A 26,779-nucleotide genomic window follows, 5' to 3' on the forward strand; every position below is an offset into this window, starting at 1 on the left:
AAGCTCCCATGTTTAGACATGCAGGAATGCAAACTGCTGTCTGAAAAATTATGATATTTTTCACATGCAGTCAGTGTTGTAAGTATAGGACTAGGCACGATCACATTGGCCCCAGGGAAATGCACGAAGAGAATTAAGTAGTACATTTGCAAGAGAAGACCCCGCTTAGCAATCTGAAATGCAGAAATTGGATTATAGACAGGCAAATCAACAACAAAAGACACAGAAAGCATATCATAAATATTTGGAGGAATGGGCTATGAATAAGTTATACTGAAATCTCTATATTGGTTTCTTTGTCTTACCCTCTGCTTTATGAAGCTCTAGGGCCAGCTGATTCTTGGCCTCACTCTCCTCGCTGAGGCACTCCATTAGTTCCTGGTGCTGACTAACCACGTGGGCAGTTTCCTGATTTCGGCGGCTGAATTCTTCTTCAAATTGCACATGGTTCTCATGCATTTTCTCTAGCTAGAAGTAAACAATTTCCCCTAGCATCAGATCGTGGACGCACATGCAATGTAATAATACTACAGACATTTAAACAAAAAGCTTCTTAATTTTTTTATAACATTTATACATTAAGGTCCAGGTTTTTAAGTTTCATTTTAGTACTAGGTTGACTTTGCTCAAAACACTTGGACATTCTGGTGACTCTCTGTACTCACATACCTGTATTTTTGCCACAAATCTTCCTTCGGCACATAGGTTTCCTTACTCTGCATAAAAAAAGATACCTCCCTGTTGGCTAAACTGCTCAGCTTGACACTTCTTGAGCCACTTGACATTCAGAGCATCCTTAAACTCTTCAAGAGACTCAGGCATATGTAATAGACAGTGACATCATCAGGTTTCCAAGGTATGGCCCCAGTTCTCTGAGACTATGTATCTTGCATTCCTACATGCAATGTCTCAAGTTCAAAGAAAATGACTAAGGCAGCCCCACTCCCATTTAGTTTATATTTAGCTTATCCAGGTGGACAGAACGTTTCACAGACGTAAGCAGAATATGCTTGAATACAGCTGATGAAGGTGACCTAGAACGTAGATCTGCCACGACTTGGCCAGGTGCTTCAACCACAGTTAGCTACATGCCAGAGGAACCAGCATCAGTACCCAAAAGTACAAAGTTAAGCACCTCATTCTGGGAGGTACTTCTAAGATGGTGAATATCTATCTCACACATACGCTTATCTCTGAGTTGCACAAAATACCTGACGAGAAGATGGAATTTCAGACAAATTCCTTCCCTTCACATTTTCTCTTAAATTAGGGGCTTCCTTACTCAACAAGCTAATTACTGTAGTACTAAATGCTATTCTCTAAATGCATACAGTACTCAAGACATCTACCTCAGAATTACAGCTTCTCCTCCTAAAGCTGAATGACTATAGACACTGCAAGACTCAGTATGGAAATATTCAAATTCTTTTATGATATTGAGTTCAGCTCCTTTTATCACAATTAAACAGTATATAATTATAAAGGATGTTTGGTTGCTGCTACCTACATACCCCCCAAATATTTTAACACAGGACTATGTTTTCTTCAACCTACTAATCAATGTTGAAGCATTGATGTGAGATGCAATAAAAACCTCGCAAAAACATTTAACTCTTGGTCTCCAGAAGTTACCAAATGCATCTAAAATCTACTGAAGGCAATCAACTTATAAGTTGTTAAAAGTCTCATTAATAAGAAATGATCAAATAAGGGCAAAATCTTCACTGTAAGAAGCAGGGGATGCATATGCCTCCCTATAATGATAACTTGTCATGCATTCACACAGAATCTATTTCCTTTTAGTAGCCTGTCCTCCAGGGTGCTAAATACATAAGCCTTAGAGCAGATTTCAGATTTTCAGTATAATTACACATCTATACAGATTAAAGACTTTTACTTGTTCAGTTGATTCTGTAACCAGTTCCAGAAGTCTCTCCACTGCAGTGCGCAATCGATGACAAATTTTCTGTATCATTTCTTCATTTTCACATGCCAGTTCTGGCTTTGTAAAAACGCTTTCACATAAATACTGGCTCAACTCAGACCCCTCATCAGTCACTGGAGACAGCTGGTTGTGCTCTGTGAGAGTTTCATCAAGCAGCTCATCTACTGAAAACACACAAACTACTTAAAAGCACAGAAAAATTACACAGAATTGGCCACACAGATAACAACTGACATCAGACAGTGACATGGTTGGTCCTGAAGATGTATTACAAGGTAAAAACTTGTACACATCAATAACTCAATGTTGACATATCAAGACAGTCTTTCACAAGGTTTGAAAATATTGTGCTATACATCAGGGCCTAAAATTGCATTCACTGAGTTCATCTCTCCTGCTCTATATAATCTATTCTGCCGTCTCCAGCAACATTTTAGTAGTTGCACTATTAAAAGAATTAAAATGAAAGAACACTGACAGCCACTATCTTAACCATGGAGCAACTTTGAAAGAAACACAGAAAACACTGCAACAAGAGATAACCCCTTTCTGAAACCCTCCACAGAAAAGGAAAAGAAAATATATTTTTCAAGAACATGAATTGATTACATCCAGTTGTACAGATTTATACTCACCTTTTTCCAGGTGATGCTTTTCTTTGGCTTTGAAATACTGCATGAATCCCATTTCTTCCACAATACTCTGATGTTCTCTAGAATCTCCACAAGCCAGACTGTCATCAAGGCAAAGACCAATCTTGCTACAGGTAAGGTCCTCAATAGCTATTGTGGCCTTCACCAACTCCGTAAGCAATTTCAAAACATGCTGGTAAGAATCCTGCAGCTTTTTCCTAGAACAAAAGCATATTGAACACTTGAAAAATCGCATGCACTCAATTCAAAAGACACTTTTAACCTACTGAAAAACTGACAGCCTAAAATGGATGTCTTGCCATAGTCTGACAGTTACCAGTGAAGATTATTTAGATGACTCAGAAAAAAACCAAGGTCAATTCACAGAGCAGGCTCAGCAAAAAAGCTCAGTCTTCTCCACAGGTAGATGGAGAGATCATACTACAGTCACAAGCAGCTCAGGCTTGCACATCTGTGGAAGCACCAGTAGGGAGAATGCACCTACTATGTGACATCAAAATAACTAGGGGTGTTCTGGCAGAGTAGACAACAAAAACTGTATTTATGAAAACACTTTATTTTTAAGAAAAACATTAAAGCAGTTTCTGAAAGGTGAGAGAAGGAATTCTTCTAGAAGCTTACTCAGCATGATAGCTTCTCTAACCCACACATTCCAATGACAGATCACACCAGTCCACACTGCACTGAAAGGCTTCTGTGACCAAGAGGCTTTCTCCATTTACTAGCTTTTTCCAAGATTATAGACGGTGGAAACCCCAAAACACCAGTCTCCATCAGACCACAAGAAAAAAAAAGAAAAAGAAAAAAATAATCTTGCTCTCCATATCAAGACAGGTTGGTAATTTAAAAAAAAAAACACCACCACCTCAAAACCCCCTTGCAAATAAAACCATCATCCTACACTATTAATTTGAGCTGGCTTAATTTTGCCTAGTTATTGATTTCTTTATGAAAAGTGAGAAAAGCAGCAAAGGAAAACACAACTACTAATCATTATGTAACCCAAGACAGACAAACCTTTCATCCTTGGATTGCTCAATATCAGCTCTCAACATGGCTATTAAATTCCCTCCTTCTTCGTTTTCTCTGTCTCGCCGCTGAAGAAGTGTCTCCAGTTCAGAGTTGGTCTCCTCTATTTCATGGTTTAAAGACTCCACTTTCTTTTCCAGCTGTGCAAAATACAGTAACAATGCAAAGTCAATCATTTTGCCTAAACTAGGAACTTCACCTAATGATCTTATCTCCTTTATCACTTTCATATTTATCATTGTCTGCTGTTACGGAAATTTGCTTCTACAAATACTAGAAATGAAGGACAGCAGAAAGCCTAAAAATGAATTATTATTTTTTTAATTCTCCTTTTCTGATGTTGGTTTTGCTTCAGGGAGCTGCCTCACTTGCATTCACTCAGTGCGTACAAGCAATGCAAAAAAATTGTAAAAACTTCATGTCATACTTCAGTTTGCTCTTAGTTTGCTTTCATTGTTATGCTTCAAAGACACAAAGCAATGTCCTAGCACAGATTTTGACACTGTACCACAGAAACCTGAACAGCAACCTGATCCAGTATCAGTGCCAGCTAATTTTCTTCTTTGCTTTGTAAGCCCTGCCTGAAAACAAGTTTCTAGATAACTGCCTTCTCACCTCATATTTATATTTTCAGATGAAACCTCTATCCCATTAAAATATATAAATATATGTATATATCCTCCGCGACCTTCTTTTGCTGCCAAACAGTTCGGTACTATTTTGTTATAAACTTTGTCTCTTAACTAAGCCAACAAATTAGTCAAAGCATCTGTTTGGGAAGAAACTCTGCAAGGAAAGAAAAGCATTCTACTCCCACACCAAGTTGCTCACCCCTCATCACATCCTGCATGAACAGCAGGAAACAGTAATACATTTCTTCTAGTAGGGGAAATTCTTAGTGTTACTCTCCATTTTTCCACTGAACATAAAGGCCTAACAGAACAGTCTAATATACCAAATTTACATTTTGGTCAGAGCTTTCTGAATGGTGAGATAAGACGTTAATGTATTATTTCATTGTATCTTCTATTTTGAAAACTCAAAGCTATTATTTTAACGATTGAAAAAGAACTTGATGTTTCTAAACTTCTTAATTAACACAGATGCCTTTTCAAAGCTGTTTATAATGCTTTCTGGGTAAACTAGATTCAACTTAGATATATGCTTTACAGGAGGCGTAAAGTTGGGCAAACTAAGATTATCTTTGCTACTTGTGGATCCACACTTCCCATTTGCCTGTCACTTCCTCTAAGTTACAGGTCAGCTGGTCTAACAAAAGCTACTAGAGCACATGGAAAAAAATAAATTGACACAGATGGCATCAATATACAGACCACGAAAAGGTAAGCATCCAGCATTCTCTTATAAAGCAGCATTATTCTCCCTGAGAAATGGCCGAAGACTCATTTTCAAGCTGATCCCCAGTTTCAATTTCCATATTACTGCTGCAGCACTCCAACTCAGAGACAGAGCCCATCATAGATTACACCTCGAAAACTAGTGATCAAAAGAATGATACACACAGGTCCTCTACATAAATCTTGAGAAAGCTGTGAGCACTGTGCTAAAATAAAATCACAAAACCACATACATTTAAAATCTAGGTTTAATTTTCCACGCACCTGGATAATTATTGCTGCTTTTTCCTGCAGCTGGGCTGATAACATCTCCTGTTCCTTTTGGTGAGCAGCTAGTGCTTTCTCCCTGTCCTGAAGCAACATCTGCTCCTTGTCACGTAGTGATGCTTTTTTTTCAGCTTCAAATTCGTCCTACATAAGTCACATATACTTTGATTTACAGAGAAACAACCCCCAAAAAACCCACAACCAACCTCCCCCATGCATTTTTTCCTCTTCCAATGTGCACAGTTAACACCCCCAAATCAACAAAATTATGCAGAAACTATAATTTAAAAACAGTTAGGTAGGTACAAGAACTATCTGAATGCGCTCACTGAGACCTGGGTCACTTCAGACTGCTGAGATAGCGATGAGGAACAGAAAACAGGTAAGTCAAGAGAGAGATGGACAGAAGCCACTTTAGAGCAACTGCAAGTAGTACAACATGCATAGTACTCAGTTTCACATAGGAGGAATGATTTACCAGAACAGAACTAAAATCTACAAGGTAGATTTACATGGCTAAATGATCTAGAAGCTATTAAAGCAGATCTCACCTTTAAGTGCTCTAAAGCACTCTAAAGGAAGGGATTATTAGACATCCCCCACTCCTGCATCAGCAAATAAGGGAGGTGAAAGAAGGTCCTGGGATACCTTCCCAAAAACACTAAAAAGAACCCTGATTAGTAATTATTTCTGCAACACCAGAACCGAGAAATTATCTAAATCACAGTATAAAAAAAACTTGTGCAATTTGACTTATGAACACCGATATGCTCCAAGGTGATAGGTGCCTGCTTTTTTTTTTTTCCCATTGGTAAGTTAACAGCTTTTCCCCAGGTCATGAAATAAGACTTCAGAGCAGAACATTGGCAGCCCTTGCACTGAGCTCTCAAACAGCAGAGTGCTTAGCAGTTAGCAAGATCAAATGAACAGACACAACAGAGTATGAGGACTTTCCTTAACCAGTACAGAAAACTTGTTGACAAAGTCTCTGAAACAGCCTGCCTATTCTTCTCAGAAGCAATGCATTCACTAAAAGAGCATGTCAGACTGCAAAGGGGAACTCTGAATGCCTAAAACCTGCTAGGGGAGGCAGAGGGGAAGAAAGCAACAAAACTGGCTGGTATGAAGACAACCACATAATTGATCACGGGGGAAGCAGGCAGGGGAAGGCTCATTGTAAAAACCTGTAGCAGACCAGGACACAGCTCAGCCTGACATTGCAAAGAGATCCAGTCAGTCTCTCCTGGGACAAAACACTGGTCATCAAGTTAATGAAGAGGGGAGAAAAAAAAAAAAAAAAATAAAGACAGCCGTACTAGCTATAGAATTACCCCTGGCAAAATTTCAGTTGAAAGAGAAGTTTCCAGTGTTCCAAATGCTAACTAAAGTACCTAGGCAGCACAAGAGAGAGAAAAAAGAGGAATCACTTCTGGGGTGTATGCATAACAGCCAGTCCAGTCCCAGCTTCTGTGGACTGAAGGCTAGGGTTCAGCTGAGGACACCAATGCCAAATATACCTCCAGCAGCTTTTCAGGATATATTTGTGTCCTGTTTCAAAAGACAGCTGCACCATACAGAGAGAGGTCAAAGAATGACCAGGAGTCCACAAAAGGCCAGGGGCAGGAAACAGAAATTTTCTGCACATCTGCAGCATCCACTTTTAGAGGTTTGTGCAAGTTTTCGGAACCCGAGTCCCATCTCAGGTTGGAGCACTGACAGGAACAGTAAAGATCTGTTGAATTCTTTCAAAGAGAAGCAAATAGATTACATTGTGAAGCAAGGAAGAGATCTAACTCAGGTTGTCATCTGAGAGTCATACAGCTGAAGAACAAAAATGCATGTTCTTTTTCAGCAAAACACGCTACCAGTGTGAACTCTGAAGTTCACTTTAATCAGACACTACCTTCAGCTGTGCAATCTGCTGTTCAAGCAGTACCTCCGACTGACACTTTAGCAGCTCAATCTCTTCCTGGAACTGAAGCTGCTGCTTCAATTTTACCTCCTCAAATTGAGTCAGAAGAGCTGTTCGTGCAGTTTCTACTTCAGAGGCCAATGCAGAAGCATACATCTGCAGACAAGTAAGTAATATAAAACATTTTAGCCATAGTGTTATAATTAAGGTAAAACTAAAACCAAACGCAAACCAAACCATCAAACTCTCAAGACTATTTTCACTATAGTTCTCTCCAATCCTCAAGGTCATACAGAGCTGCTATTTATCATCATGCTGACTATAGAAGAAAGCAAGTTGATAAAAACAGGTAGGAAGCAACCAGGCATTAGGTGCCAAGTATCTCCTGTATTCATGAGACCATTAGGTCAGACTAGCAAAGCACTCCCTACTTGTTCTTTCCAACAGACACTTCCCTAAGAGAAATTCAAAGAAATAAGCAAGAAATAGGGGGAAAGAAACACAGGGAGAGTGTATTTCGTTAAAATGTGATTTCTCTTGTTCATATGGGATTAAGCATTACACAGCTATATTTAGTGCATTATCCTATGGAATACAACAAAGAAGTCCACCAAAAATATCACAGAAAGGTTCGGGGTTTTATTTGTGCATTTGTGTTTTTTTCTATTATCCTCTTTAACAGTCACTGCAGTCATCAGAGTGAAATCCTGTTTCTGGATTAAAGGGCTTAAAAATTTAATAATCATGAAAGCTTCCCAGAACACAAACAAAACTACCTTCCCAGGCAAGCTATTCTTCCAAAAGTCAGGAGAGTTTGCTATGCACTCCAGCCAACTGGAAATCATTACCAGCTCTAAGGCCTGATACTCCAAAAGAACGCAGGAGATTGTATTACCTGGTGCACCTCACAAAAAACATTTAGCATCTAGGTTTGAGGCAAAGGCGCACCAGAGATGAGGGAGTCATTTGGCACACCATCCAATTTTCAAATTATTAAGTAAAATATTCTGACCTCTTGCTCACGTTCATGCTGTACTTTTAGTTTCGCCAATTGTTCTTCCAGTTCCCTGCAGTATTCTTCCTTATGTTTCTTAATTTCTGCCTCACGAAGATCCTGAACCTCTTGGAGTGCTTTTCTATGCTTTTCCTCCATATCCAATACTTCCTTATGCAATATGTCCAGGGCCAGACGTTTTTCTTCTTCCAGCAACCTCCTTTGATTTTGAAGAGCTGTGTTCAAATCATCCTGTTTAAGCATTAATTAAGAAAGGGGAGAAAAAAGTAAATACAAATACCTTTGTAACCCACTGAAAAAGTCCATGTCATGCTGTATTAAAGCTTTTTAAGTAAACAGGAACAATATTTCCTCACGAATAATAAGCACACTTACATATCATTGAAATTTAAATTATATTTCATATCTAGTAGAAGCTTTGTAAATCCCCTACTTATTCGTCTATCCACAAGGCCACTCCCCATCAGCACTATCTTCAACTTTTTTCTTTTTGAAGTTCTTTACAATCGAAAACAACTGAAATGCAGATTTAAGATCAGGCAACAAAGATAGGACAGAAGAAAAAAAATACCTACCTTTTTCCCCACAGGACCTTACTCTTAGCCTTTGTGGGCAAAAATCAACACATAATCATAACTTTGGGAACAGGCATGGTGACAGACAAGTCTGAAAAAAACAGTGCATCCCTCTCTGGAAGGCTCTGAAGTTTTACCAATGAGCTAAGCCTTCTTACCTCTTTGACTCAGAAAAGCCTCGGGATCATTTTTTGCCCATCTGATCTCTAAGAGAGCTCAAACTTCTTGCTCCATCAAGAGTAAAGCTACTGACTTCTGCTAAAGGCCCTAAGACAAGATATGCTCATCCCAAAATCCCATCTGGGACCTTTAGAGTTACCTTTCTTCTATTCCTCTAGAGACTGTGCTACTTAGGGATGGCATTTAGATTCCTAAAGATGTAGCTTAACCTATAGAATTACGTTTGCTTTGTTCTGATCACTTCTGAAGAATAACACAGTTAACCATCTAGGCAGAGAAGCTCCGAGTCACAAAATGAAGACCCTCCAATCCAAATTATGTTAAAAATATTTACCTCATTTGTACCTTTTCCACACATTAAGATAGAAAACTCATTAGTCTAAGCATCCGTGGGGAGGGAGCAACAGACAGACTTAATTTTCAGCTTCACGACAGTTTCCTATTTCGGTTCACAATATGGTCACACACAAGTGTTAGAGCTGGCACAAAGAAGGTTGTAGATATACACCCCAAGAACAAAGGAGAACGTGATCTCACATAACGTACCACGAAATTTCACCTTCTGCGCAAGTTTTCTTTCTGACTCACCTTATGAGCTTCTTCTGCTTCAGCAGCTATGGCTTTAAGTTTTTCCATATGAGCAGTAGCTAGCTCAATTTTCAAATTATTTTGGGAAAGCCGAAGTTCTTCGGCATGCTTTAATTTTAACATCTCTATCTCCTGAACCAAGCGCGCTTGATCCATTTTGTCCTTTTCATGGAGCTGTTCTGTGTGCTGCAGCTGTAGCTTCTCAAGAGCCTGACTGTGTTCATCTCTTATATTCTGAATTTCAGATAGGTAGGACGACTCCAAAGAATCCAGATTTGATAAGTGTTTAGCCTCCAACTCATCAATCTGTGCCTGATGCTTTGTCTGTAGTTCAGCAACACAAGCTTCAAGTTGAATCTGATGCTTACTTTCTAGTGTAGATTTAAGTGTCTCAATTTCAGCTTGGTGCTTTGTCTGAAACTCAGCTGTAAGAGACAAAATTTGCTGCTTATGCTTCTCCTGTGACTGTTGACTTTGGACTTCCAGTTCATCAATGTGTTTCTTCTTCAGTTCTTGAAGAAGAACCTCTTGCTCAGTTGTGAATTTCTGAGTCATAGCTTTGTGTTCCTCCATAAACCTATATTATTTCCAAGAAAGTTCAGAGAATATTGTCAAAAAGGCACTGTTTGTTTTTTTAAAAAATTGAACTAATAAATGAAAAATCAAAGAAAAATAAGTAGGCTTTACTTAACCTCCACAAATTTTACTTTATGTTTCAAAATACGCAACTCACTCAAAGCAAGCCTCAACAATTATTTCAAAGTTACATACTTAAAAGTTTATGCAATGTCACTTGGTAGTATCTGGTCATTACTAGGTAGACTGGCATCCCTATTAAATTACTAACACAGAGCAACATACAAACACTCTTCACTCTGAGAAAATACTGCCATATGAAAGCATCTAGGACATGGTATATACGTTGTCTACATCTCAAATGTGATGTCTGCACGTAAAACTACCATAAGAAATGTCTCTAACAATGTCTGGTTAAGACAAAAAAACCACTGTGGAAGTCTATGTGTGATATTTGAGGGCTCCTTCAAACTCATCTCAGCTCTCCGAGTTCTGCTTAAAGCTTGATGCAAAGATTTAGTACGACATGCTGCAATTTACTGTAATCATTAACTATAGTATTTCTGGATACAGACACCAATAATTAAAAAGTGACTGGTTACTTAAAAGCTAAGTTCCTGCTTTCAGTGTTTTCTTACTGTATTTGTTTCCCCAATCTTGTTCTGCGAGTGTATGTTTCTGGAGGAAAGAAGGGATAAATCTGAAGGAATGCATGCAAATACAAGCTTGTAGTTATTTCTTTTAACACACTTAAAACAATGGGGGTAGGAAGGGAGGAAAAATTGAGCAGTTACAGCCTTCATGTCTAACCAGAACTGAAAAATACCATATGCAGCCCATCAACCTTAGCATTCAGTGGTTAACACAGGCTTTATTCACCAGGAAAAACTTACTTAAATTCATTTGAATCATTTGAAAACATTTAGAGAATTTTTCCACTTACATGTCCCATAATATTCCTCTCCTCCAAGGCTAGGAATACAACACGCAACTGAAAATCGTATACTAACTGCAACAGACAGTACTTGACTATGCTTCATTTGATTTGCTAGACTAGATTAAACGCATTTACATGAAGCAAAATTCTATCGTAAGTCATAACGGACAGTATTACTGTTCCTTGGGAGAGTAAGCATTACATATATAACTTAGCTGGTGCCATCAAGTGACAAACCTACATCACTACCACTCATTAAGTTTAAAATAAGAAAAAGCAACAATAACAACGAACTAGTAAGTGAAAAGTGCTCACATACTCAGGGACTTACTTGTTTTGAGCTTCCATAAGTTTCAGTGCACATTCTTCCTGCAGACAGAGCGTGGCCTTTTCCATTTCTTTTGCCATGAGCGCTTTAGCTGCCTGCAGGTCAGTGTCATATTGCTCCTGAGATTTCTGCATAGCCTGTGCACTTGCAAGGCTGTCCTCTAGCTGCTGCAAACTGTTTTGCTGCTCTTTTACCAGCTTCTCCAACTCTAGAATTTTGGCAGCTTGGTGATCTTGAAGTTGATTCATTTCAGCTTCACGAATTTCAAACTCTTTTTGTAAATTCTGCTTTTCACATTCTGCTCTGTTTTGCAGTTCCATACGCAACAATAATAACTTTTCTTCTGCTTGGATTCTCTGGTCCTCGCTTTCACATTTCCATTTCTTCTCCTTTTCTTTGTACACAGCCTCTATTTTCTGGACTTCTTCTCTGGCCTCCCTTAATTTTTTCTTGTGATCCTCAGCAATTGTATATTTCACCTGTAAACACAGTTATTAAAAAAATACATAAAATAGCAAAACCAAACTGAAGTGTCTGAAGTGAACATTCTCAGGCATTTAAGGTCTTGGAGAGATTTAATTCCTCCAGTGAAGTCACCCTTCCAAATAAAAGTAAGGCTGAAATATCAGTTTATAGGTAGCTCAATTTAATTCATTATTAAGAATTAATTGGGGTAAGGAAGATAGGAAAAAAATAAGGCAAAATTCTAGCATGAATATGGTACTCTGCAGTTTTCTCTTGAGGCTGCTTTTCCTCATTTCAGGAGTTCAGCTTATAGAGCTATGGGCACCTTCAGTATTTATATAGGGCATGATTGAAAATCTCTTAAACCTCTCCTCTCTTTACACATTCCAGTGGCATTTCATATGCAGGGTCCATGACAAGGACAGTATTCATACATAGCATACAAGACAACATAAAAAGCACATAGCTTAAAAACAGAAGCCAAAGTACCAAACGGTTTCACCAGCTCAGTGAAAAAAGGCAAAGCTTCTAAAAATACACTAGAGGCAAACAGGTAAACAAATAAATAGTAAACTAAGGAAACAACAGGGTCATCTCTTAAAAAAAAAAAAAAAGCTAAGACATAATATAGGAGCATCAGTATGATATATACTCTTCAGTTTTCACTTGGAAGGTTTGTTTTGAACAAAAAATTAAAGCATTCATTTATGCTGCAACCTAAATAAAGAAGCACAAAAGAAAGGCAAAAAACCCTAGTGCCTGTGCTGGGCACCGGTGCGGCCGCCCCTCGAGCCCTGGGTGCAGCTTCGGGCCCCTCACGTCAGCAGGGACGCGGAGGGGCTGGAGTGTGTCCGGAGCTGGGCTGGGGCACAAGGCTGATGGGGGGCACTGGGGGGGGTCAGCCTGGAGAAGGGGTGGCTCAGGGGGGCCCTGATCGCTCCCTGCAGCTGCCTGACAGGGGCTGTGGGCAGGGGGGGTCGGTCCCTTCTCCCAGGGAACAAGCGACAGGACAAGGGGAAATGGCCTCAAGTTGCGCCAGGGGAGGTTTAGGTTGGGTGTGAGGGAACATTTCTCCACCGAAAGGGCGGTGAAGCCCTGGGACAGGCTGCCCAGGGGGGTGTGTGGGGTCACCATCCCTGGAGGGGTTAAAAAAAAAAAACAACCCACACATATGCGACGCTTCAGGACATGGTTTAGTGGTGGGCTTGGCAGTCCCGTGTTGATGGTTGGACCTGACGATCTCAAAAGGTCTTTGCCAACCTCCATGATTCTAAGATTAACACACAATCCATGAAAACTTTTGCAGGAGGCACTGGAAATAGAGGGGCAATTGAGGAAATTTACTCCATTTCTGAGAGCCAAGAGACCAGAAGGCAAACAACATATGTATTTCCAAACAGAGGATCAGCCTGTAGGACAGGCTCATTTCAAGCAGCACATTCTGTAGGTACTTATCTTTTACCCTGCCAGCAGCACCACAAACCAGATACTGCAGGTGGTAGGAGTAAAGCAGTAGTACTGAAAGCTTCACTACTGGAAGCTTCAGCTGAGTCCCCTTGTTATCTACAGCCTGTAACTGTTTTCTCTGGCCTGCTCCATCAGTTTTGAAATCGTGAAAAGAATATACATACCCATCTCTCTTTAAAAAGAGAGGAAAGGAGGGAGGGTTCATCCATCTAATTCTCATAAGCATTCAAATATGGGGACAAATTAAGCAATTAATTAACATCCAATCTAAGTTTACCCTCTAATGGGACAGCTGATTTAACAGGTAAGAGTGAAGGTGCCAAGGAAGAGTCTCTAAACTCCCAGACTTTGACAGTGAAAGTACGAGTGCTACACCAAAGCAAAGCAAAAGCAGAAATCTGTTGTCCAACTCTCTCTTCCTCCCTCAAAAAACAGTCTCAAAAAAAATATTTCTGCTTATTTGCTTCAAAATAGAGTATTAACAAAAGCAGAAATTTCTTAAAGGGGACGTGTTCAGCAGAGGGGCCTTTTCCATCCACAGTGCTTTCTGCTGAATTCTCCATTACCACATGACACACCACGGTGTGCAAGCGCACCCTGTTACTTTTCCACCAGGACACTATTATGTGCTGCAGGAAGATGTTCCGAATAAGGATCTTTTGTACGTGCCTGTGTTAAGAGTAGTTTACATATGCTTGACCTACGTCAACATAAAAGGTGGACTGGACCAACCCTTGAAGCACCTGCCTTCCCACACTATCTGTGCTCTTAAAGAAAAGTTCATCTGCAGAGAAACTAAGCGTTTAAAATTAAAGTGCTCTGAACTTCAGACTCCTATTCCAGTATTTGTGTGTATCACACAAGTCCATTTAAAGCTGAAGCTACTATCACTAAACTAGGTACACTGAAAGGGAAGTGCCTTTTCCATCTCCCTTGGCCTTCCCAATTCTATACAAAACAGTACTGTAATACGAATTACCTTTTCCATTTCCTCTTTCAGATGCTTTTCGTTCTGCACAGAAAAATCTTTTTGTTTAGTAATCTCTTCCTTTAAGTGCTTTATTTCTTCCAAAAGTTCTGCAATACGCTGTTTCTCAGAGTTGAGAAGAGAGAGCCTAGCTTTGTGCTCTTCCTCCAGCACAGACACTCGCTCAGCCACCTCCATTTCAACTTGACGTGCTGCTTCTTGAGCAGTTTGTAGGCGCAATTTGGTGATTTCTGGAAAGAAGCAAAAACCCCAAACCAAACAATAAAATGACGTTCCAGAACTTATTTTATTTTAAAAGGTCCAATTAGTCCACAGAAATAAATCTTAATGTTGCCAGCCGTTCAGTTTATCAGTAGCCATGCTAACCACAGGCCAACAAGAATCCCTCCTCAGGATGATTTTGTACTCTGTTCTGCTTTATCACTGCCTTTGAAATTTTTCAGTTTCAACACACAAAGAACAACAGGGACAGATCATGAAACCTGTGGCAGGACCTCCCTCCTAACAGCAACAGCCACAGGAGCTGACTTTCTTTTTGGACAAGTAATGGCAGATTTATGGAAGTTTTACCTTCTCTTTTGCACGTGCTATTTACATAAGGCACTTCCCCAAAAAGCAGACGGGAAAAATCTCTATTCTAATTTAAGCTTTTAAATTTTTAAGTTTTGATATACTCGTCTAGTATTTAAAAATAAATAAATAAAGGTAAGAAATATAACAGCAAATTAAAGAAGTCATACTGATCCTTTTAACTGACATACACTGGAATATAGTTATAGCCATGTGTGTTATGTGGCTAACTGCAAGTTATGGATTATAAACTGAAATGTTTGCGTATCACACTATGCTTCTAGAAAGAGGCTGCAGACAGAAGAACTGTCACAATCCCCGACCTGCACCTCAACAATATACGCATTTCATATTCAACCAGTACAAGGCAGTATATCTCTATAAATTACAATTCCAAGACAAGCAGCAACTGTTAAACTGCATAAAGCCATGGTCACATAGGAAGTCTCACTAAATTTAGCCTTAAAAGGAACTTTAACCTGAACTCCACAGTAAAAGATATCTATTACAAATTCTGTTCCCCATAAATACTTTCTTCTCTGTTCACAAAGTTCATCCCAACATGTATGCCAACTAGGGGAAAACACACAAAGAAAAAGCAATAAGCAGAGCAGTGTCAAACCAACAAAAGGAACACAGGCAAAAAAGGTATTGAACATAGAACAGAAGTGCATCTACTCTATGGAATAAACCGAGAACTGGCCTGTTTCATGCAAATACAAGAGACATTTATCATAGCTGACAACAACACTAAGAAATTTTCAAGTAAATATTAATGCAGGAATTGACAGTGCCCTCCTAGGCATCAAAAATAGAAACCTGAACAACTCCTTTTAGCAACTGCTCCACAGTTGTAGTAGGTTTTACTACAGATCAATCAACTTCAGGTCACCACATCTGGAATTGTAACTCAACATGCCCATAGAAGTCAAAAAGTGCTCAGTGCCAGGGATTAATGTGTAAAATGCTCCCTATAGTTTAAACCAATAACAAATTGAAAACTTCTTCAGATCAGCCTTTCTATAGAAAAATATAAGCCACACAAGCAGCTTACTGTTTTACTTCCCAGTCTGCCAGATCATCTTACCTTTAATATGTTCTTCTGAAAGCTGGGCACGGAGGTGCTCAAGTTCTAAACAATGCTTTCTTTTAATTTCTTCAGTTTCTGTGATAAATTTGTCTGACAGATCCATCTTCATTTTCATTAGATCCTCTTTATATTGAAGTGCAAGGGAAAATCTTAAGGAATCTAATTCATGCCTGTGCTGTTCTTTAAGTTGCACCTGCAAACAGGCGAGTTCTTCCTACGTAAGAAATGGGTTAGAGAAACATCTTCAGCTTTGAAGAAACCACTATGAGAATCTTTCAATAAAAGCACTACATGAATTGCACTATAAAGCACCCGTTTGACACTTACATATCTGGTTTCCAAAAACCCTACTGGTTTTGTGCCATTCTTGCCACTCCGTCTGCTACCAGAGCAGCAGAGCCCCTTAAGATCTTACAAAACACTGTTCATCTGTTCTGCTAGTCTGAGAACTATTTAAAGTTGATAATTTACAATATACTTGTCAGAAATTATTAAGCCTTAATAAATGTCTCAAATTAACTCTTTACTAAGAGCTAAGGAATCAGACACCAATTTTCATATAGGTCATGTAAAGAACAGTAGAACTTTAATATATAAAAAATCCTACCTGATGTTGTTCCAGCTGTTGATTTAGCTGACCAAGCATATCCTTTCTCTCACCCTCAGCAGTCTCTTCAAAAACTGTGACCAAACTGGGAAAAGGGTTTCAAAGTTTAAGAACATAACACGTCAAAAATTAAGTTACATGAACTTGCTGACTTATGATGTAATACTGAAAGTAGGCACAGAGCAACTGTAACAACTGCACAGGACTGCAAACTCATGACTTCCATTGCTGGGTTTCTAACTACAGATTAGCTAATGGTCAGTCCCAATATATTTAGAAGCTAGCATCATTTTTTATAACAAAAGAAAAAGCAGCATGCTTGTCATAACATGACATGAAAGGAAAAAGAATGGATCACCTGGTGTCCCCTGCTTGATCTTGATTCACTTCCAACTCCGACAGTGAATATTCCTTCAGTTCTTGCAGTCTCTGATGCAGCAAAGTCAATTCTTCCCTGTAGTTTTCTTCAGCAACTCTTAACTTCTTTTCAAAGTAAAGTCTCAGTTGTTCCAATTCAGTTTCATGTTCACTTTTTCTTTGCTGACGCTGCAGTTCAAATTCTTGTTTTAAACGCTCTATTTCTTCCACCTGTGATGCACGAGCCAGGAGCTGCTCTTTTAGCTCTGGAATGGAGGCAAAACCAACACAAGTCCTCAGAAGTACGTATCTTTAGTCTAAGCCATTCTGTGAAGATCAGCCTCATTTTTATTGTTGAGATAGCAGTAAAATGTTCTCCCAGAAGCTACATAAGAAAACAAACCTGAAAGATGAAACTTTCCTTCCTTCAAAGACTGTAAAACCATGCTTTCCATTTACACTGCAATCAGAGAAACCATTCTCATCACCACAATCAAAATTACTGTCAGACTGTTAGCTCTCCTTGTTTCCTTGTGCTTCAGGTCTAAGCTAGTAACATGCAAAGTCCTGCAATATTGCTTGATCTTCATCCCTGCTCATTGTAGCAACCAGCGGCCATAGTTTTGCCAAGAATATTTCATTTGCTCCAGGGAAAACTATCCAACAAATAAAAACAACTTTAGCACAAACTATGCAGAAAAACAAAATCAATTCTTGGTTATGTTAGTGATGGTTCAGGTATCCATTAGCTCAAGCAGAGATTAAATTCATTGGATTGAAAAGAACCATCCAACCAAAGAAAAAAAACACAACAAGAAAAAAAATGCATTAGAAAACAGCTACCAAGGCTGTTCAGCAAGCTACCCTCCTTGCAGGGAGCAAGGGGAATGGCCAACATTGCAGCGTATTCGTGAACTCTCTGAGAGCTTTCTTCCCCGTGTTCTCTATTAAAGAAGCAGTAACATCTCAGGAAGTTAGAAGTTAGGAAAAAAAAGACAAAAATAATGAGAAGGAATTAAAAAGTTTCCCACATGGCTCAAATTCACAGATGACTGAAGTTAGCTGAATGCCCACAGCCTCAACTGAAGATGGAACTGCATTTCAAGAAGAAAGAACTTGGAGAAAAGCAGCTGCTTATGTTATACAAGAAGAGAAACTTTAGAAACACTTACAGAAACAGAGGATGCCACCCAGGAAGCAACGCAGCTGATTGTCACAGTGTGTTGTGTAGCAAACCAGAAAATACACACTTGGCTTGAAAAATTCTCACAACAAACGTGCAAACGGAAAGAATAAAAGGAGAAATCACAAGCCTGCTTCCAAAGGGAGCAGCTGCCAAGCACAGAGACCAGAGGAATCAAGTGACAAGCAGGCACTAGTAACACCACCAGCAGAATAGGCAACAGAAGTCCAATCTGGCATGAGTAGGTTTTGCCTGTGCAGCAAAGTCTGCCGGCACAAAATTAACCCAGAGAAGTGTTTTAACAGTTTTGAACTGGCAAGTCATTCTTAGATCACAGCAGCGATCCCATCACCCAGCTGCTATGTTTTGAACCTGCCACCACAAGTCCTCAAATGAATCCAAATGCATTGTCAAATGACTACTCAAGTGAAAAAAAGCAGAATAAAACAAAACACTTTTAAGATCTCACACACTGAAAGAGATATCCTCACCTGGACCATGGGCTTGCATTCTGGTCTCACCATCTCAAGCAAGACGAAGAAGAAACAGAAAGGGTCCAAAGAATGGGAATGTGAATTTGAAAGACATTTGAAATGTTAATAAGGAGTAGGGCTACAGAGAGGAAGTATAAGAATTACAGCAGATACTATAAAGGACTATCTGCTATAATTCTGTAATATCAAAACAGACACCTGAAAAAGTCAAGATAAAGTCTGACTAGACAGAAAAATTATTGATTCCATTTATGACCAAAAACCAACAAAGAATCAGCCTCACAAAACCCTATTACACTTCATAAGCTATGCACAGTTCTATTATTCAGAAAACCTGAAATTGTATTTGAAGCATATTACATTCGCCTTTTAATTACCCCAGCAGTACAGAATCCCACCTAACGTTACAGACTCAATACATGGTGAACATATAAATGATCAAGGTAAACGACAGTCTGTTTTTTTGCTTTTCCAAATTTTTTTCCATTCATGTTAATATATGTCCGTTTGCACACACACAAGACATGCTATACTTCATTTCAACCAAAAATCTGTGTCATCTCCAATCCCTACACTGTAAAGCTGTTTTGTTTAATATACCCAGATCTTGAAACAGAAATCCAAAGACATGTAAAGCATACATGTCAGATTTCATCCAGTCATTATTTTCTCCCAGGCTTTAATTTTTTTTTCATGTGTTTAATGCAGATACATATAAAACTAATTTAAAAAAAAAGAACAACAACAACAGAAAGCCCAAAACTGTTCATGTTTAATTGGTGTGCACAAGGTTTTCCTTTTATTTTTTGCTTTTAGGTTTAGATTGTTTATTTTTTAAACAGAAGCCTCATTATGGAAAAAGGAGGTTACTTTTAGTCTTATAGCAAAAGCTCATTATCATTCATTCTGATTTCAGAAGCATCAGCTGAATATTTTTATTTTATTTTTAAATTAGAGGTATCTTTAATCCAGGGCTTTTCTATATTTAAGACTTAAAAGTCTTTCAGAAGATGATGAATCTCCATGTTGGGTGTCAATGAAAAAGCTCTCTTTTTTTTAAATTTATTTGTTTTAACTCACCTCAAAAGTAAAAGGGCAAAAAAAAGCCATTTCCACCTCAAGATATAACCTAGTCACAGTTAAAAAAAAAAAAAAAAGGCAGAAATATTTTAAAAGTAGACTCTTCTTAAGATCTCTTCGTTATCTCCAAATAAAAGAAAATAGCCACAATAAACCAGCTGAAGTCATAAATCAAGTAGTGAGTTTTATTGTCTACCTACAATTAAGTGATCTCAATCGAATTCATACCCACTTCCATACTGAATATAAATAGGGGTATGTTATTGCATTGGCCAGTATTTTCTCCTTTTTTTAACCACATTATAGCTAAATTGACATTGCAATGAAAAACATATGGTTTTCACTAAAGATTTTTATAGTAGGAATGGAGAGGGAAGGGAAAGGAAACCAACAGGAGTGAGCTCTTTCCCACTGCCATACCATGGGTTTGGACATTGCAGAACTAACTAGTCATCTGACAACAGCTAACCTCTCACTTCACCAACAGATCGTGAGGGTGCAACCCACTGACACTTCTGTGATCTACCTGTGTGTTTCTGGCACACAATTAAAAGTATTTCATGTCAATAAGGCATACTTCTATATTAAAAAAAAAAAGATGCAAAAAATAAAATGCATCAGTTTTGAACCTACCACTTAGCTCTTGCCGATTTGCTCTGGTACTGTCGAGCTGAGACCAAAGCTGCCTGATTTCTTCTTGCGACTGAGTCTTGAGTTCTTCATGCATGACCTGAAGTTTCTCCAGCTTCAAAAGACATATCAAAAAACAAAATAATTTAACTTGTTTTAAAAAGTTTGTTCTAATTGCTTATTTTATAGGCAGACAGTTCTATCAGAGATAGGTGGAAACACTTAGTGACAACCAGACTCTCAGCTCCTAACCCAGGCTACCAGAGATACTGAGTAGCACTTAACTGTTAGACTCACTCCGCAGAGAGGAATTTGTTCCTGATGCCATTATTTATCATTACTGGCAAAAATAAAGTATTAGCTAGATACAAATCAAACACAAGAATCAGAAAATTAAGCATATAAATACAGAGGAAGAAATGACACCAAGTAGCACAATGGCAACTGCATTCAAAAGACTTTGAACCACTGTAGAAAATCCCAGAGTATTTATCTGCTTCATGAGATGCATTTCAGTTTCTCAATAAAACCCCTAAATACAAACAAGTCACCCAGATGAGATGTATATGGTCTAATTTTTCTTATGGAGAGAGTAACCAGCCACTCTAAATGAGTAAAGAAGCCTTATTTACCTCCTTCTGAAGATTCTGTTCTTTTTCTTGGCTTTTCATCTTCACATCTTCTAGGTGTTGATTATGTTCAGTCTGCAGCTGTTCTTGTAATTTTGTAATGGCTACCTGGTGTTGCTTCTCCAATTCTACACATTTTACTAAAATTAAAAATTAGGTTTGTTACTCCATCATCCTGGTTACTGAATAACCTGTACAACTTTTGTGCAAATAAAACAGAAATTCATGTCTCTAGACAAGAATGCTAATTTACAGGGAATCACAAAAACACTTGAATAGTAAAGCAGTAGAAAGTCAAACATTCCCACACAGCGCTTCCTAGTTCCTGCACCCCGCGCTGTTAGCCAAGAGATAACCAACAGCAGTGCTGGAGGGATGAGCATCTATTCTCTGCGTACACGAACAACCATCCTGAACTAGAAGCACACGTACTTGGAACGGGGAATCAAGCATTTCTTCACGTCCTACAAGCACAGGATTTCTCCTACAACCACACTGAGCAGCAGGTAGTAGAAAAGATGAAGGAAGGACTAGGAAAACTCCTGCCGAGTACACTCTGCCTCGGCACTGAGCACTCTCTGAACCCTACAAACTTGCTACTACCTCATTTGGTCAACAAATCTTGGCCTGCCCAGAAAGAATCTGCAATCAAGTGACTGCATTTCAGCCACAGTGAGCTGCAAGAGAACCACGTTATCTTCACAGAACAGATTTTAATGATACAGGTTGAAGGAAATCCAGTCAAGTCAGTACAGGCTGGGAAGAAGCAGCCATTGCTACAAACACGTCCTTGCAGCAGCCAAAGGAGAGCCAAATACTGTGAAAGCATCCGGCCCTTGACAGGTCGCAAAGGCTACTCCTCACTTCTCACATCTGGTCTTGCTGCCTGCCAGCCAGCATCATCCAATACCCTTAACACTGCATGTCTATTTATTTGAGAGTGTTACTTCCCAAGTGTCTCACCTGCATAGCGCCTCAGAGGCTAGGCAACCCAACCAGCCATCTCTCCTCACTTCACGGCACACCACATCTCGTGGCTCCTTTCCATGCCACCACTGACAGCAAATCAGTCTCTGTTGTGCCAGCCAACCACTGTCTCGAGAAATGTGTCAGATTTCTGAGATCTACACAAACTTTTCATAGCTCTACCTCCCATAGCACCTCAGCAAAAGACACACAGATGTACCTGGCTAGGTACTCACCCAAATTTCATTTTTCAAGTTAATGAAAGCTCCAATTACAGTAGTCTCAAAGACATCACTTCCAGAACAGTACTTAAAAAAAAGCTACTGTTCCATTAAGCTTTAACTATCCACAGTCCAAACCCAATTTGTTTGTTAGATGCTGCTTCCAATCAATATTAATTGGAATTTTGATTAATTCAGTAACTGCCAAAGCTAGTTTTCAGCTGGAAGCAAAACAGCACCTCCCTTTAATACACCTGAAGGAAAATATAATCCAACTCTACGGAAGTCATAACGCAACACAGCTAAGTAGGCTTTAAACAATTTTTCATTTATGTCCTGTTTTCTAGACAGTCTCATGCCATCAACCAAGTTTTTACGCAGAAGTACATGGATGTATCTATATTCGCTTTTTACACAGGTTCTGAAAACATTTAGTTAGCTTTGCCATTGTTCAGTAAAGACAACTGCTTCCCAGACCATGGCACTTACTTTTAGACTGTTCATTCTCAAGGGAAAGAAGCCCCAGCTCTGCTTTGACCTTTTCTAATTCCATTTCCAAAGTTTTCTGCAGTTCCACCATTTCAGTTTGATGTTTTTCAGACAGCTCTTCACACATCTTTTTTAAACACGTATCAGACTCCAATTCCAAATCTCTTCTGAGAGCCTAAGAAAGCAAGACATGCATTATTAAAGAAAACACATTTAATAAATCAGTACTTTTTTTTTTTCCCCTCTTCCACTTATTTGCCCTCCACAACAAAAGAGTAGTAAACACAGGACTTCTACCAGCTTTAGTTTACTGAAAGGAGTTTTACTTTTTCTTGTATGAAGAACAGAATTTGTACCTCTAATGCCTGGATATGTGTCTCTTCCATTTCCAACTCTATTTTCTTTCTCTGATCAACTGTGAAATAAAATACTTATTAATAAATTTACATAAAATGTTATAATTAAATGATAAGGAGAAACATGGATGAGATTACCATTTTCAGCATCAAACTTAGAGCTTAAATAGTAGGCATGCAGCAGTGTAAGGTACTCGGTTCTATCTAAACCTTCTGTTATCTTATACCCCAGCAATTCACTTTCATTTTAGAAACTAAACATCCAGCAGTTACAACTGAAAAGACAACCCTGAAGGTTAAGTTCAGCTTAATTAGCAAGGGAAAGTCTGTTTAAATCTACAGAGAACACAACACTGGGAAGGAAAAAAAAAGGGGGGTCGGGAAGAAAAGAACCACATCTTTAATCCTAAAGATATAAATTCAAACGCCCACCAATACCATTTTAGATACTAGCATTTCACTGTACATCACTATTAACTACTTGAATCATCTCTGCCTCCAGAGACACAGCAAAAGAGTAGCAGGCACCAGCAGCAAGTAGGAAACTCTCTTCAAACTTCTTCTAAGAAAGCCTAGGAAACAGACTGCAAGACAGATGGTATTATCTGCCCAATTATCACTGACACCAATGGCTTTTTCCTTCCCATATTCATCCCAGCTTCTTGTTCAGCACTTCTCTTGGCCTACAAGAGCCCTGTAAAAGTCTTCCTCACAGCTTCCAAGTACTGTTGCCATAGCTTGCAACCTTATTCCCAGTCTTTCAGTGGGAAATGAGAACTCGGAGACTAAGATGGTGCCAGCTTTCCAGCTAATGGTCCAGTGAAGGAAGAAATATCATCGAAGTTACAAGCCAGCGTCCCAGCACTCAAGTGAGTTGGGTCATGCCCAGTCATCACCTCCCTGAAGAGAAATGCCATTCCTCTAGCCACCCAGGGAGTATCCACCACTCCCACCACATCTCCGGCATCACATGATTCCAGATTCTTCTTCTCAGCCTCTACATTCAAGCATTCCTAAGTGGTCACATGCATACTAAGTTACACTGCCAAAACGCATGTAAACAGCATTGATCTTAAAAGAACTGCATCTAGACCTCTTGCTCCCAAATCCCATGATGCTATCAGTTCACTAGTGGTAACAAACTGTTTTCTATTCTTGTGTCAAAAAGACACAGCCTTAAAATATTCTCTTCCTCTCAGGGAAGGAAAACTAAAGGAATGGTTACTACACTCCTTCAGTGACTTGCTGCAGGCCTCACCTTTCTCCAGAAATTCCTCAAGCGCTGCCATATAGGTCAGAAATGGTGTCCTGATCTGGGAAGAGATCCCAGATATCCCAGTATCCCAAACAATGCCAAGAGCACCACCAGCAGACCTTCAGTACTGTCAAGTGCAGCTTTCCCCTTGCTGACGTCAGAATATAACCTTGTATCAAACACATCTCAAAGGACACCAAGCTGCAGGTTCTCACTGCACCTTTCAGTTCCAATTCCTTTATACTCCTTTTGAAACCACCGAGAGGGTAAGCCAGGAACCATTTCCTTATCTTCTCAGAAACACAACCGCGGTTAGTGCTGACTTAAGGCAATAAAAAACCTTAAGAACCAAAAGAGGTAAGAGCTCTACCCTTTGCACCGATTAAATTCTTTATGAGAGCTCTGTCTAATGCCTCCTGAAAGCATTTTCTAGTTCAGTACAGAGCTATTTTACAGATGCCACAGCAAAACACCCATACAGTCAAATAAAAATTAAACCTGGGTCTAGATGTTCCTTTTTGCATAGAAAGAATGCACTCTTGCACATGCCAGTCTAGCTGCTGTCCCTGTTCAAGGCAACACCAGCTGCCACTCAAAAGCCCAGCTCTACACCAAGACTGGAACCTGTGGAAGAAGAAACATACTAATGGGGGTTTCAATTTCTGGTCCATTATTCGCAAATTTTAATACCTAGTTCTTGCTGATACTTTGACTTAATGTCTTCTTTTTCCTTCAGACACTGTTCTTTAATCTTTTCCCACTCCACCTGATGGCGGCTTTGCAGAATTGCTACCTCTTGAGCACGCTTATCATTGAGCATCTCCCGTAGTTCCACAAGGGCAGTTTCCTTTTCTTTTCTCAAGTTAGACTGTGTAAGTTCAAGCTGAGAGGTATGCATATTATTTAAGCTTAGGCGTAAAGCTTCCAGTTCAAGGCTGTGCAGTGTCTGTAATTCAGAAGAAAAAGATTTTTTCTCTCCCCTTTAATGAAATGTGTTCATTTTTTTCAATGACCAGTTAGCAGTTGAAAGGAATGGAAACTAAAAACACATCTAAGTTTTGCCCTTCTGTACTTGCAGTGTTCCTTCATGTCAGGGACAGAACCCTGAAAATAAGCTGACTTTTGTTACAATGAGATTTACCTAACATTTTCAGTGCCAAGTAAAAAGTTTTCCTTACCTGCCTCTTAACTTCATGTCCTACAAAATAACTCGTATCTGTCCACTTTCTCACAATGTCATCAGAACAGAACACAAGCTCACCCCAACCCTTCACCATCTATTAAAAGCATTCCTCATATTTGCTATGCATTATAATTTGTTAAAAAGCAAAATTCTGAAGTGGTATTGGGAAAGTAGAAATAAAATTCACAATGCTTTTTTAATAAAAGAGTGAGAAATATTCAACAGTTACAAATGGCAGCTGAAATAGACCAACTGAACTTTTCAATTCTTAAATAAACTATACAGTACACAAACATCTTATAATTAGACCTAACGCTAGACATATTCTGTCCATTTCCACTTTGCATTTAGCGGAAGTGTTCAAAAAAACAGTAAATATTTAGAGGAAAAAGTCAGGTATACATTCTTCAGTTTAGCAAGAAAGCATTCCTAATTACATTAGCGGGATAATTAAAAAGTGGTAGGGGTGGTTTAGTATTCTTTATAAATTTACTTATTAAATTTACCAAGACATGAAAAATTACAAAGTGTTTTGGGTTTGGTTTTTGTTTGGTTGGTTTTTTTAAACCCATCAACTTTAAGCACCCAGTTCTCTTCAGAATTAACATTAAAATATAATTACAGTGAGGAACCTAGAGAACTCCTGTAGAAAATATCTATTACCACCCACAAAGAGAACACTCCTAATTCTTCAATTGCAGCACTACATAAAAGCACACATAGTATGCACAAAAATCAAGGAGCCTTCTTTTTGCAACAGCCATCTAACCACTACAGCAAGTAGCTTTACTTTATTTCACCTGTAATTGGAGCTGCACTTGCTCAATCTCTGCTTTGTGTGTGGCTGCCATTTGCTGGCAAAGTTCATCCAACAGGTGCTGCTGTTCTTTATTTAGTTCAGCACGGAGCTTCTCCATTTCCTCTTCATGTTTAGTAATTAGTTCAGAGATTTCACGATCATGCTCTCGTTCATGTACCTGCAGAGAATATTCAGATAAAGCGCTGTCTTCAAAATACTGTTAGTTAGCTCCCTAATAAATTGTTGAGCCTGAATTCCCCCCTCCCCCGACCCCAAATCAAAGACCCCATGGAAAAAAACAATTAATAGATTTTTGCATCTCTAAAAAATTTATACTGCTTGAATGACAAACACCACAAAATTAGTTTGTATTTCTGAAATAAACCCAATCATAGCATTTACCTTTTTTATGAAAGCAAGCTGTTCCTTTCTTTCTTCTTCCAACTTCTGCTGGTTTTCCACTTTATCTTTTATTTCAGCATTTAGTTCTTCTATCTGAAAACAGGCATACAAACACATACAATGACTACCTTAAGCATTCTGAAATCCCAAGACTCCTGCCATTATGAGGGTTCCCTACCTCTTTG

At 39.0% G+C, this 26,779-nt stretch overlaps 1 protein-coding gene across 15 annotated transcripts in view; it reads right to left on the reverse strand.

Moving 5' to 3' along the window:
* The window catches only part of PCNT (pericentrin), a 91,693-nt gene that overhangs the window by 48,610 nt on the left and 16,304 nt on the right, over positions 1-26,779 (reverse strand). For 11 of the 15 annotated variants that reach the window (XM_056348180.1, XM_056348170.1, XM_056348178.1 and 8 more), the window contains 21 exons: positions 26,595-26,687; positions 26,194-26,370; positions 24,901-25,156; positions 22,956-23,014; positions 22,600-22,774; positions 20,927-21,063; positions 20,298-20,409; positions 18,582-18,614; positions 16,909-17,173; positions 16,551-16,635; positions 15,941-16,157; positions 14,275-14,513; positions 11,367-11,842; positions 9,523-10,099; positions 8,177-8,410; positions 7,156-7,320; positions 5,250-5,396; positions 3,616-3,767; positions 2,581-2,795; positions 1,898-2,109; positions 306-468 (listed from right to left, as the gene is read on the reverse strand). In XM_056348180.1, the coding sequence (XP_056204155.1) occupies positions 306-468; positions 1,898-2,109; positions 2,581-2,795; positions 3,616-3,767; positions 5,250-5,396; positions 7,156-7,320; positions 8,177-8,410; positions 9,523-10,099; positions 11,367-11,842; positions 14,275-14,513; positions 15,941-16,157; positions 16,551-16,635; positions 16,909-17,173; positions 18,582-18,614; positions 20,298-20,409; positions 20,927-21,063; positions 22,600-22,774; positions 22,956-23,014; positions 24,901-25,156; positions 26,194-26,370; positions 26,595-26,687 (4,189 nt within the window). The remainder of the gene's footprint in view (positions 1-305; positions 469-1,897; positions 2,110-2,580; positions 2,796-3,615; positions 3,768-5,249; positions 5,397-7,155; positions 7,321-8,176; positions 8,411-9,522; positions 10,100-11,366; positions 11,843-14,274; positions 14,514-15,940; positions 16,158-16,550; positions 16,636-16,908; positions 17,174-18,581; positions 18,615-20,297; positions 20,410-20,926; positions 21,064-22,599; positions 22,775-22,955; positions 23,015-24,900; positions 25,157-26,193; positions 26,371-26,594; positions 26,688-26,779) is intronic. The other 4 variants (XM_056348182.1, XM_056348181.1, XM_056348171.1 and 1 more) reach the window with 2 other exon arrangements.

The sequence above is a fragment of the Falco biarmicus genome, chromosome 8, assembly GCF_023638135.1.
Source record: "Falco biarmicus isolate bFalBia1 chromosome 8, bFalBia1.pri, whole genome shotgun sequence".
NCBI classification, from domain to species: Eukaryota; Metazoa; Chordata; class Aves; order Falconiformes; family Falconidae; genus Falco; species Falco biarmicus.